At 44.2% G+C, this 14421-nt stretch overlaps 1 protein-coding gene across 1 annotated transcript in view; it reads right to left on the reverse strand.

Annotated features, from left to right (window-relative positions):
* Positions 1–9739: 9739 nt before the first annotated feature.
* The window catches only part of LOC133568055 (relaxin-3 receptor 1-like), a 45121-nt gene continuing 40439 nt past the window's right edge, over positions 9740–14421 (reverse strand). Inside the window, exons 2-3 of the mRNA XM_061919761.1 lie at positions 12861–13304; positions 9740–10917 (exon numbers count right to left, since the gene is read on the reverse strand). Coding sequence (XP_061775745.1) covers positions 10309–10917; positions 12861–13304 — 1053 coding nt within the window. The 3' untranslated portion in view covers positions 9740–10308. The remainder of the gene's footprint in view (positions 10918–12860; positions 13305–14421) is intronic.

The raw sequence follows: 14421 nt of genomic DNA on the forward strand, positions 1-14421 counted from the left end.
GCGCATGACAATAGTCTCATTATGCCGCACAATCAAAAGCATCTCTGTTGGGTTTTTTGGGTGTTAACGCGAGGCGGCCCAATCCCAAATGCTTAGATGGGCTCGTGCAAGACGTGTAGCTGCAACTCCAAGCACCCACCTGTCGACCGGGCACAGAAAATGGGTTACAGCACACGTTGGCGTCTGTGAATGTGTTAACTGTGCTGCAACAAGGGGAGTGACAGAAGAACATTAAGTTAGACCAGACCTGGGCAAAGTGGACATGTGGCCCGTTGAGTTTTTCAACCTGGCCCGCCGGACATTCCAAAATGATTTTTTTTTTAGATCTTTAAGATGGAAACCATAGCCGCCATAATGATATGCAGTGATGTTTTTCGTTGAAATACGGTTGGAATCTGCACTTTTGTATGATATACTAGTTACTATGGTCATCTAATTAGTTACTATAGTAATCTAAGTCAGTGTTTTTCAACCACTGTGCCGCGGCACACTAGTGTACCGTGAGATACAGTCTGGTGTGCGGTGGGAGTGGTCATTTCACTTAATTGGGTTGAAAATATTTTTTGCAAACCAGGAATTATAATCTGCAATTAACGTGCTATTGTTGAGTGTCTGTGCTGTCTAGAGCAGGGGTCAGGAACCTTTTTGGCTGAGAGAGCGAAGAACCCTGAACACAACTATAGGCATGCTTTTTAAGTAAGACTAACATTTCTAGAGTATAATTGGTCTCTTATTGTTTGTAATAACATTGTCATTCTGAAGCTAACTGTGGAGGGGGCGTGGCCTGCAGCGAAGCGGGGTGTTGCCAGGACCGGCCTCGAAATAAGCGACAGGTGCGTAGACGGCCCACCTGGGCCTTGTTACCTAATCATACAGTATGTTATAAGCAGCAGCCAGGAGGAGAGACGGGGTTGGTGCTGGAGCCAGAGCGCGAGTGAGAACGAAAGAGAAAAAGACAATTGCTGGGAAGCAACTGAGAGACTTATTGAAAAATGAAACAATACTGTAATACTGAAACAGGGTCTCATGTCGGTTCTTGGTGGTCTGAAGAACCCCCAGGATGGCAAGCCCCACACTAACCAATAATAAATAAATAACTTCTTACCATCAACGCAACTTCTTGAACAGGTGAGGTAGAAACTGATGGATGGATTAAAAATGCACAAGGATGTTTAATATTTTGAACATCATTTTTAACACTGATTAAAAGTGGAATTATTCATTATTTATCGTGTTAAGCAGAGTCAGGTCAATTTTACCTGAGAGCCGGATGCAGTCATCAAAAGAGCCACATCTGGCCCCCGAGCCATAGGTTCCCTACCCCTGGTCTAGAGCATGGCAGATTAACCATGTTATACTCTTCCATATCAGTAGGTGGCAGCAGGTAACTAAATCCTTTGTAGATGACGGGAACATAGTTTGTCATGATCACAATATGTAGATGACAGCGGGAGGCAGTGTGCAGGTAAAAAGGTATGTAGCACTTAAAACCAAAAATAATTAAAAGGCAAGTGCCACTAAAAAAAGGCATTCAAGCTTAGGGAAGGCTATGCAAAACAAAACTAAAACTGAACTGAACTGGCTGCAAAATAAACAAAAACAGAATGCTGGACGACAGCAAAGACTTACAGCACGTGGAGCAGCAGATGGCGTCCACAAAGTACATCCGTACATGGCATGACAAACCACAACAAAATAGGAAACACTACACACAGGAAAACACCCAAAAACTCAAAATAAGTCACTGTGTGATGGAACAGGTGGTGACAGTACTCCTACTTTGAGACAAGAGCTATAGTGATGCATGTTTGGCTATGGTTTTAATTTATATCCAACAATTGCAAGAACAACTTTTTACTGTCAATGTCGGCTGCTGAGTTTAATTTTTATAATGTTTTCTGCTTGTGGTGTGCCTCGGGATTTTTCCAATGAAAAAAATGTGCCTTGGCTCAAAAAAGGTTGAAAAACACTGATCTAAGGCACAGCAGCAGCAGAAATGTGGGTGTCAGGGACAGACGTGGAAGGAGATTTTTGTAAAAAACTTTAGTGCATATTAGATACATCAGATTGTAGGTGGGTTTTTTTACCCTTCGTGTTCATATTTTGCTGTGTTTGTCGCAAATATGTCAATCGAGAGGGGGTGTGACGTTCATATGTTGTCAATATTCAGTGTTTTATCATTCATAATATTGTAAATCCCACATTTTTTAATGTCGTGTCCATTCTGGGTGTCTCATTCAGTAAAAAAAAAAAAAATTCCATTCCGTTTTTTAAGGCGGTCTGTCATAACGTTTTCAGCATTCAATCAGACATTATTGTGAGGTTTTCAATCAATCAATCAATGTTTATTTATATAGCCCTAAAATCACAAATGTCTCAAAGGACTGTACAAACCATTACGACTACGACATCCTCGGAAGAACCCACAAAAGGGCAAGGAAAACTCACACCCAGTGGGCAGGGAGAATTCACATCCAGTGGGACGCCAGTGACAATGCTGACTATGAGAAACCTTGGAGAGGACCTCAGAAGTGGGCAACCCCCCCCCCCCCTCTAGGGGACCGAAAGCAATGGATGTCGAGCGGGTCTAACATGATACTGTGAAAGTTCAATCCATAGTGGCTCCAACACAGCCGTGAGAGTTCAGTTCAAAGCGGATCCAAGACAGCAGCGAGAGTCCCGTCCACAGGAAACCATCCCAAGCGGAGGCGGATCAACAGCGTAGAGATGTCCCCAACCGATACACAGGCGAGCGGTCCATCCTGGGTCCCGACGAGCGGTCCATCCTGGGTCTCGACTCTGGACAGCCAGTACTTCATCCATGGTCATCGGACCGGACCCCCTCCATAAGGGAGGGGGGGACATAGGAGAAAAAAGAAAAGAAGCGGCAGATCAACTGGTCTAAAAAGGAGGTCTATTTTGTATCAGTGTTCCTAAAAAATCAGATATAGCGGCCCCAAACATATTTTTTTCTCAAAATTTGGCCCCCCGAGTCAAAATAATTGCCCAGGCCTGAGTTAGACTTAGACAAACTTTATTGATCCACAAGGGAAATTGTTCCACCTCAGTTACAAAGGATAATGCAGGTATAAAGTAGATTACCAATGTACCGAAGTCATACTTACCAACCTTGAGACCTTCAATATATTTTCAAGTATTTCTTATATATACAGTGGGGGAAAAAAGTATTTAGTCAGCCACCGATTTTGCAAATTCTCCCTCTTAAAATGATGACAGAGGTCTGTAATTTTCATCATAGGTACACTTCAACTGTGAGAGCCAGAATGTGAAAAAAAAATCCAGGAATTCACATTGTAGGAATTTTAAAGAATTTATTTGTAAATTATGGTGGAAAATAAGTATTTGGTCACTTCAAACAAGGAAGATCTCAGGCTCTCACAGACCTGTAACTTCCTCTTTAAGAAGCTCTTCTGTCCTCCACTCGTTACCTGAATTAATGTCACTTGTTTGAACTCGTTATCTGTATAAAAGACACCTGTCCACAGCCTCAAACAGTCAGACTCCAAACTCCACTATGGCCAAGACCAAAGAGCTGTCGAAGGACACCAGGAAAAGAATTGTAGACCTGCACCAGACTGGGAAGAGTGAATCTACAATAAGCAAGCAGCTTGGTGTGAAAACATCAACTGTGGGAGCAATTATCAGAAAATGGAAGACATACAAGACCACTGATGATCTCCCTCGATCTGGGGCTCCACGCAAGATCTCATCCCATGGGGTCAAAATGATCATGAGAACAGTGAGCAAAAATCCCAGAACCACGCGGGGGCACCTGGTGAATGACCTGCAGATAGCTGGGACCAAAGTAACAAAGCTTACCATCAGTAAATAATTTTTTTCAATCATTTTGGAACTTGCAAGCAAACTTCTTACTCGTCGTCGCCACGTGTCTTCTTCCTTCTTCCGCTTCGTCTATGTTATGTGTTTAGACTCTGCTACTTGCCGTAGTTTTGAAGCAATGCTTGATGGGAATCTGTATGTCACGACGAGGGGCTTTTCACAACTTAATGCGAGGTTTGTTCTCCCGGGATGCAATCAGACTTTTCCGGACAAAGGTAGCAGGTAGGAACATATTTATTATTAATCTAACTATACAGGACAAAAGACAGGAACTAAAACAAAAGGAAAGTGTGACGATTGCACGAGAGAATCAATCAATCAATGTTTACTTATATAGCCCTAAATCACTAGTGTCTCAAAGGGCTGCACAAACCACTACGACATCCTCGGTAGGCCCACATTAGGGCAAGGAAAACTCACACCCAGTGGGACGTCGGTGACAATGATGACTATGAGAACCTTGGAGAGGACGAAAGCAATGGATGTCGAGCGGGTCTAACATGATACTGTGAAAGTTCAATCCATAATGGATCCAACACAGTCGCGAGAGTCCAGTCCAAAGCGGATCCAACACAGCAACGAGAGTCCCGTTCACAGCGGAGCCAACAGGAAACCATCCCAAGCGGAGGCGGATCAGCAGCGCAGGGATGTCCCCAGCCGATACACAGGCAAGCAGTACATGGCCACCTGATCGGACCGGACCCCCTCCACAAGGGAGAGTGGGACATAGGAGAAAAAGAAAAGAAACGGCAGATCAACTGGTCTAAAAAGTGAGTCTATTTAAAGGCTAGAGTATACAAATGAGTTTTAAGGTGAGACTTAAATGCTTCTACTGAGGTGGCATCTCGAACTGTTACCGGGAGGGCATTCCAGAGTACTGGAGCCCGAACGGAAAACGCTCTATAGCCCGCAGACTTAAGGAACATAAAACTTATGGACATAGAAAACAACAAAACAAACTATGGCATGGAACGAACAAGACCTACTGCGGCATGAATGAAGTAATGGTATGAAACGAGCATGAAAATAGCAATGTCGCCCGGCCGACTAACTGGCAAAGACAGGCTTAAATAATAGTCTCTTAACTAGAGCAGGTGCGTGTCCCGAACACATGAGGCAGGTGAAACTAAAAAAGTCGCCTTGGTAACTAAACAAACAATGGACCGCGAACAGGAACTAAAAGAGTCCAGAACAAACAGAAAATAACAAAAACATGAGCCAGACCACAGATCATGACACCGGATGTTGTGTGTCTGTGTATTAACGTGCTGTCTGGAATAAAAACACGCTGAGAAATAGCACCGTGCCTGCCTACTTTATAGGTTATAGATGAGAGAGGACGCTAAAGGCAGTACCTTTAAGGCACGCCCCCAATATTGTTGTCCGGGTGGAAATCGAGAGAATGGTTGCCCCGGGAGATTTTCGGGCGGGGCACTGAAATTCGGGAGTCTCCCGGGGAAATCGGGAGTGTTGGCAAGTATGACCGTAGTAGCAATACAAAATATAATATGTATGTAAAACGCCTCCAACTGCGTGTCAATAGTTTGGCCGGCTTTCCGGATCAGTTTTCTCAAAGGGTCTTAAGTCCCTTCTGCTGGTGCTGCTCCCCCAACAAAGCGCTGCAAAGTACAGGGCACTGGCCACAACAGACTGATACAGGATCTCCAACATCTTTCTGCACACATTAAAGGACCTAAGCTTCCTCAGGAAGAACAGTCTGCTCATGACCTTCTTGTATACAGCTTTGCTGTTGTCCGTCCAGTCCAGTCTGCTGTTCAAGTGGACTCCCAGGTACTGGTACTGCCCCACTACTGCCACCTCCCGGCCCTGGATCTTGATGTGCTCCACAGGGGTCGTTTTCTTCTTGAAGTCGATGACCAGCTCCTTGGTCTTGTCCACATTAAGGAGCAGATGGCTCGCCTGAGACCACGCCACATAGTCAGCGATCAGTGTCCTGTACTGCATGACATAATTGCCGTGTGATGTATCTTTTCTTTGATCTTCTAGTCCTGCATGACATCATTGCTGTGTCATCTATCTTTTCTTTGATCTTCTAGTCCTGCATGACATCATTGCTGTGTCATCTATCTTTTCTTTGATCTTCTAGTCCTGGCATGACATAATTGCCGTGTCATGTATCTTTTCTATGATCTTCTAGTCCTGCATGACATCATTGCTGTGTCGTCTATCTTTTCTGTGATCTTCTCGTCCTGCATGACATCATTGCTGTGTCGTCTGTTCTCTTTGATCTTCTAGTCCTGCATGACATCATTGCCGTGTGATGTATCTTCTCTGTGATATTCTAGTCCTGAATGACATCATTGCTGTGTCGTGTATCTTTTCTTTGATCTCCTAGTCCTGCATGACATCATTGCTGTGTCTTCTATCTTCTCTCTGATCTTCTCGTCCTGCATGACATCATTGCTGTGTCAACTATCTTTTCTTTGATCTTCTAGTCCTGCATGACATCATTGCTGTGTCTTCTATCTTCTCTCTGATCTTCTCGTCCTGCATGACATCATTGCTGTGTCAACTATCTTTTCTTTGATCTTCTAGTCCTGGCATGACATCATTGCTGTGTCGTGTATCTTCTCTTTGATCTTCTAGTCCTGCATGACATCATTGCTGTGTTGTGTATCTTCTCTTTGATCTTCTAGTCCTGCATGACACCATTGCTGTGTCGTGTATCTTCTCTTTGATCTTCTAGTCCTGCATGACATCATTGCTGTGTCGTGTACCTTCTCTTTGATCTTCTAGTCCTGCATGACATCATTGCTGTGTCGTGTATCTTCTCTTTGATCTTCTAGTCCTGCATGACATCATTGCTCTGTTTTCTATCCTGTTCATCATTCAAATCTTGCTTCAGTCTCTCAGCCTTCTGTCAGATTTCCCCGTGGATCCTCCACATCTCCGTGGACACCATCAAAGTTCATCTTTGGCCTCGCACATAATTGGCAGCAGTCACTTCTTGTATATTTCCCACCCGTGTTGAAGAAATGTCCTTGAAGAAGAAAACCCTGTCCTATTATTTATCATTCAATCTAGTTGCACTGCGCCCGCCTCGCGTGTCAATCAAAGTCTGGAACTGCTTTAATGATACATTTGCATTCATGTTCACAATTGGGGAGGGGGCGGGGCTTATTCTCAATACCAGCTCTTTATGCTGTAATATCGATACTTTTGATACTCCAGTTCAAAGGTGTCCAACCTTTTTCCACCAAGGGCCGCATACTGAAAGGTCAAAGTATGCTGGGACCAATTGGATAATTTATTTTTTATTTAAAAACATGCTAAAACCGATAATGTGTCAGCTTTGTGTTATAACTGACTCCGTATATTATTTATAATTATTAGTTTGAATATTTCAACATTTTTCTCATTACATACCGATTTTCTTTGCTCTCTTTTTCTTACATTGTATTTTTTCCCCCTGCAAGAATACAATAAAAAATAAAATAATACACTTGTGTTATTATTATTATTGTTATTATTAGTAGTAAATAAAAATAATAGCAATACAACTCTGCCTGTAATTGAATATCAATGTACAGTTAAATATCTAAAAGTGTTTGTTATTGTTGTAATTTTTCAAATTAGTATTATTTTTTTTTATTTAACTAAAAAGCTAAACTTTTCTTTAATGCATATTTTATTTTTATTTTGAGAGCCTCTAATATTTTAGATCCAGGGTGTCCAAACTTTTTCCACCCAGGTTCACATACTAAAAGGTCAAAGTATGCTAGGACCATTTGGATAATTTTTTTTTATTTTTTTAAACATGCTAAAACCGATGTTGTGTCAGCTTTTGGTTATAGGTGACTATTTATATTATTAACAATTTTTAGTTAGAATATTTCAACTTTGTCTCATTACATACTGATTTTTTTTGCCCTTTTTTTCTTACATTACACATTTTATTTCTTACATTGTAATTTTTGCCCCAACAAGAATAAAATAAAAAAATATAATAATACACCTGTGTTATTATTATCATCATTATTATTATTAGTAGTAGTAGTAGTAAATAAGAATGTCCCACAACACTCTGACAAAAGGTTGTACGCCTCCTCTTTTATTTGGACTTTCCCTGATTACCTGGCAACAGCTGTTTCTAAGGGAAGCGGGGTCGTAAACAGCCGCTGCCTTTGGTCACAAAACAGTTTAAAGAAAAGGGGCCTGGAGGTGAGTCTGGTCCTGCTTCCTCTCTGCGCTGTAGATCTCGGGTCAAGACAAAATCTACATGTGAATTACAATAAGTCAAAGAAACTGACACCTTCATGTCGCTTCCCATCCCACAAAGTGGAGTTTTACAAGCCTTTTGCTTGGTAGGATCAAAGACGTCTTTTTATCCTCTCGTCGGGACCTCATGGCAACAAAGTTCTGTAATAACTTAGATACAATTATTCCGACAAGTATATTTCAAGGTCACGCTACATTTATATTTTCACAGGACAGAAATATTCGCACTTGCCGAGACGTGGGCGTGGCTGATGACCTCTTGCCTGCAGTCCAGGTGCTTGAGGTACAGTGAATGGTGTTTTATTGGAAGAGTGATAGTAGGCAGGCCAGGTCACACAATGGGAGGCAGTTTTGTTGGACGGGAAGTCTGAATTAAAAACAAAAATCACATTTCATGAAGCGTTCCAATTCTGCATTGACTGGATTAGGAAAGAAACAGCAAGCGTTGTTTGATGAAGACTGTTTATATTTACAAGCTTGGGGGAATAACACAAACTCAGTGGAACCAAATGTTCATTGTCGGGCTCAACAATTGTCCAAAAAGTCAAACAAAACTCAAGAGTCCATGCATACGTCAAACTACAGGGATTATGCCTCGTCGTTTTTTACTTTTGAACATTTCAAAATGAACGTCATCGCCGCAGTATCGGTGAGAAGCAAGATAGTAACCGTACAAAACAGGAAGTGGCTGCTCAGTAACATGAGTAATACTCTACCATCCCGTCCTTGCACGCTACACGTCTACAACAAAGATGACGGGGGAGAAGACGCTGTTGAAGTGGAGGCACGTAAATAAGACCCGCCCACAAAACTGTCAGAAAGCGACTTGAAGATGATGTGTAAAACATCATCTATGCAACATTTTCAGCAAAGAACCACCATCACATGTTATGTAGACCACAAGGAAGTCTTTTACATTTAGAAAAAAAACACAATAATAATATGACTCCTTTATAATCCGGTGTGCCCTATGGTCCGGAAAATACGGTAGTTTTACTTTGCTGTAGTGGTATCACAGTGTTTATTTCCCTTCATACTTCTGACACATACTAGTTTTGAGCCTCATGCAGTGGAACCTCAACTTAAGAGTGTTTTGAGATAAGAGCAGGAGTTGCGAGCGACACCTTGAGTGGTGTGGCAAATGTCACAGTCAACCCCCAAACATCGGGTCTTACTCGCTAGTTTAAGGTAATTAAAATAAAAAAAATTTAAAAGCTGCTGATGGTGTGTTTGACGGCAAAGCAGCTGGAAGGAAAGACTGTAAAAGTCCACCCCACAAAGTAAATACTCTACCAGGTAAATACGTGACCACATCAATATATTGTTAAATAAAACCTATGCCTTGTTTCTAATGAATACTAAGGCCTACTACGCTACTGTATTTTAATCTTGGTGTGAGAATAATTGTATCTAAGGTATCACAAAACTTTGTCTTTCAAGGAGTTCCCAACGAGCAGACAAAAGCTGTCTTTGATCTTACCGATCAAAAGGCTTGTAAAACCTTACTGTGTAGGATGGGAAGCGACATGAAATGGTCGGTTTCTTTGTTGTATTGTAATCCACAGGAAGACTTTGTCTTGACCTGAGATCTACAAAGCGGAGAGGAAGCAGGACCTGACCCCACTCCAGGCACCTTTTGTTTGATCTGTTTTGTGACCAAAGGCAGCGGGTGTTTACGACCCCTGTCCCTTTTAGAAACAGCTGTTGCCATGTAATCAGGGAAAGTCCAAATAATAAGAGGAGGCCTACAATCTTGGTGGGACACTGTACGAGGTCACAGGTCTACGCGTTTCTCCTCATTGAGCTAAATGTAATTCTGTCTCTGATTAATTCCTTGCTTCTTGTCTTGTTTAATAGATGTCATCAGTGTTTGAACCTGACACTTGGAAAGCCAAGTTTTTTCTGAGGTGTTTTTTTGCTTGTTTTTTTCCTTTCAAAAGTCATTTTAAAATGTTGCTATTTGGGAGGGGGCGGGGAAACTATTCCAAAGGAAGACGTTGATTTGAGTTAAGAGCTTGGTCACGGAACCGATTAAGTTCCTAAGTTGAGGTACGACTGCACGCTACGGAACAACATGTTTGAAATGACAACTTCAGCATCTTTGAACGGAGAGGTTCACTGTTGGCGGTTCCACTGCACTTGAAGTACCATCCAGATCCGGTGGGTCTGCCTTCAAGACCCAAGTAAAAAAAAACAATATGGCTGAAGTCACAAGTCGTCTTTGTGTGTCGTCCCCAAAGTGGGCGGGGCTACCTCCACTCTCCTTTCCCCCCGGGCGTGTGCGAAAAGGTTCTGGACGGAGAGAGAAACCCGGAGAAGGAGCTCCTTGAGTCCGGTGCGGTACTCCTGGCGGGTGAGGCAGTAGAGGACCGGGTTGAGGCAGCTGTTGGCCTGGGCCAGGCAGACGGTCAGGGGGAAGGCGTAGGCCTGGGTGTTGTAAAAAGCCTTGCTGAAGGGCACCAGGTCAAACTTGATCAGCACCCCCCACAAGGTCAGGGCCTGGTTGGGCAGCCAGCACAGGAAGAAGGACAAAACCACGATGGTGACGGAGCGGGTGACTTTGGAGCGGCGGCGGTGGCGTCCTCGCTCGCCTTCGGACCTCAGTGCGGCGGCCCCGCCCATCGTGCTGCCCACCACCCGCCGGCTCAGGATGAACCTCAGGAGGAGGAGGTAGCACACGCTGATGATGATCAAAGGAACCACAAATCCCAGGAGCACTTTTTGCGTCTGGTAGAGTCCGAGGAGAACTTGGGGATCCCAGCGACCCGAGTCTGATTCGGAGAACCTGACCAGGCAGAGCTCGTCGTCGGCGGACACCTGGGAACACGAGAGTGCTTGGTCACCTGAGTCTCAAAGAAGGTACAACAATCGGTTTCTCAGTTCTCCGTGAAGAATACCTCGGTCTGGTATGCTGCGCTTGCCAAATTGAAAATGGAATCGGTCTTTACGATGAACTTTGACGCTAAGGATTGTGGTTTAAAAGGAATTGAGCCTAAAACCGTGATTGGTAACCGGCTGAGATAGGCTCCAGCACCCCCGGCAACCACAAAAGGGACAAACAGTACAAAATGGCAAGTCGATAAACTCACAAACTAGTGATACGGCTCATTTCTTGGTCGCTAACTAGCCGCTAGTGCCGCCAGTTTCTAACTAGCATCTGGCATTGTTATTCCCTATCTATCAGCTACAGTTGCTAATTGCTAAGTAGCATTTGGCATTGCTAATCGTTAGCTAGCAGCTTCCATCCATCCATATTCTTCCGCTGACCCGAGGTGGGGTCGCGGGGGCAGCAGCCTAAGCAGGGAAACCTGGACTCCCCAGCCATGTCATCCAGCTCCACCCGGGGGATCCTGAGGCGTTCCCAGGCCAGTCGGGAGACATAGTCTTCCCAACGTGTCCTGGGTCTCCGACCGGTCGGACATCTCCCCAGCAGGGTTTCCGGGTAGCGGAACCACCTCATCTGGCTCCTCTCGATCTAACTTCAGTTAAAGTTAAAGTACCGATGATTGTCACACACACACTAGATGTGGTGAAAGTTGTCCTCTGCATTTGACCCATCACCCTTGTTCACCCCCTGGGAGGTGAGAAGAGCAGTGAGCAGCAGCGGTGGCCGCGCCCAGGAATCATTTTTGGCGATTTAACCCCCAATTCCAACCCTTGATGCTGAGTGCCAAGCATGGAGGTAATGGCTCCCATTTTTATAGTCTTTGGTATGACTCGGCCGGGGCTTGAACTCACGACCTACCCATCTCAGGGCGGACACTCTTAACCACGAGACCACTGAGTAGGTACTTTGAGCTCCTCCTGAATGACAGAGCTTCTCACCTTATCACTCATTGCCCGTGATCTTGTTATTTCGGTCATGACCCAAAGATCATGACCATAGGTGAGGATGGGAACGTAGATCGACCATTAAATTGAGAGCTTTGCCTTCCGGCTCAGCTCCTTCTTCACCACAACGGATCGATACATCGTCCGCATCACTGCAGACGTCGCATCGATCCGCCTGTCGATCTCACCATCCACTCTTCCCTCACTCGTGAACAAGACTCTACAAAAACAGAATGCTGGACGACAGCAAAGACTTACTCTGGAGCAAAGACGGCGTCCACAATGTAGATCCGAACATGACAGGACAATCAACAATGTCCCCACAAAGAAGGATAAAAACAAAGTAGAAATATCGCTCAAAGGAAGACATGACACTGCTTCAGGAAAATACCCCAAAAAGAGACAAAACCACCAAAATAGCACTATTACATTAGATCCACTATGGACTGGACTCTCACACTATTATGTTAGATCCACTATGGACTGGACTCTCACACTATTAGATCCACTATGGACTGGACTCTCACTATTATGTTAGATCCACTATGGACTGGACTCTCACACTACTATGTTAGATCCACTATGGACTGGCCTCTCACTAGTATGTTAAATCCACTGTGGACTGGACTCTCACTATTATGTTGGATCCACTATGGACTGGACTCTCACACTAGTATGTTAAATCCACTATGGACTGGCCTCTCACTAGTATGTTAAATCCACTGTGGACTGGACTCTCACTATTATGTTGGATCCACTATGGACTGGACTCTCACACTATTATGTTAGATCCACTATGGACTGGACTCTCACGATTATGTTAGGTCCACTATGATTTTGTCGAAGTGTTGTTAATAGCGGTGACGAAGCAGCTGTGTCATAGCAGACTAGACTGCAGACAGAGAGGAGGACGGAGGCGGTCCACAAACCTGCACGGTGGTGGAGTAGATGGAGTGGGGCAGCGTGGCCACCAGTGACACCGCCCAGATGGCCACGCTGGCCCACCTGGCCCGAGCGGCCGCCGCCCTGGGACTGGCCGCCTTCATGGAGGTGAGGAGCGAGTGGTAGCGGGTGACGCTCATGGCGGTGAGGAAGAAGACGCTGGCGTACATGTTCATGGTGCTGACCGAGCTCACCATCTTGCACATCACCCTGCCGAAGGGCCAGCGGAAGTCCAGCACCGTGTCCACCGCCCAGAAGGGCAGGGTGAGGACGAACTGGAGGTCGGTGAGCGCCAGGCTCATCACGAAACAGTCGACGGAGGAGTGGCGCCGGCCGCGGCGGCGGAGGCGGAGCAGGAAGAGCGCCAGGAGGTTGCCCACCAGACCGAGGACACACATCACCAGGTAGACCAAGGCCATGAGTACTCGAACCTGCAAAGTCACACAAACACGCCACTTGTCTCACCATCGATGTTCTTGCCGATACCATACGGGGTTCAGTTCAGTGTACAAGGAACATGAATACGATACAGTGTCGTGCATCACACAATTCCTGTTGTTTTGTTACAGCACGTCATAAAAGGAGGAGGAAGAAGCAGAGTTCATTTAATCCTTCCCCTTTTCATACAATAGCAATTGTAACCCATTTCCTTGTTCTATGTATGAATAATAAGTGAAGTGAATGATATTTATATAGCGCTTTTTCTCTAGTGACTCAAAGCGCTTTACACAGTGAAACTCAATATCTAATTTTTTACATTTAAACCAGTGTGGGTGGCACTGGGAGCAGATGGGTAAAGTGTCTTGCCCATGGACACAACGGCAGTGACTAGGATGGCGGAAGCGGGAATCGAACCTGCAACCCTCAAGTTGCTGACACGGCCGCTCTACCAACCGAGCTATATAGATCAATAATATACCAGCATAAGCATACAAATATTAAATTAGATATTTATTGGCTGATGTTATCGGCCAATAAATGCTTTTAAAATGTAATATCGGATATTATCGGTATCCGTTTCAAAAAGTAAAATTAATGACTTTTTAAAAGGCCGTTGTACGCATACTTCCCAACATTGAGACCTCCGATTTCAGGAGGTGGTGGTGGGGGGCGTGGTTGGGGCGGGGCGTAGTTGGGGGCGTGGTTAAGAGGGGAGGAGTATATTTGCAGCTAGAATTCACCAAGTCAAGTCAAGTATTTCATATATATATAAGAAATACTTGACTTTCAGTGAATTCTAGCTATAGTATATATATATATATGTATATATATATATATATGTATATATATATACATATATATATATATATATTTTTCAAATTAATCCAACAAACCACTACACAGCAATACCACAACAATGCAATCCAATTCCAAAACCGAACCTGAGCCAGCAACACTCAGAACTGCAATAAACAGAGCAATTGAGAGGAGACACAAACACCACACAGAACAAACCAAAAGTAGTGAAACAAAAATGAATATTATCAACAGTATCGATATTAGTTGTAATTTCAGCATAGCAGTGATTAAAAATCCCTCATTGACATT

Source organism: Nerophis ophidion, linkage group LG14, assembly GCF_033978795.1.
Source record: "Nerophis ophidion isolate RoL-2023_Sa linkage group LG14, RoL_Noph_v1.0, whole genome shotgun sequence".
NCBI lineage: Eukaryota > Metazoa > Chordata > Actinopteri > Syngnathiformes > Syngnathidae > Nerophis > Nerophis ophidion.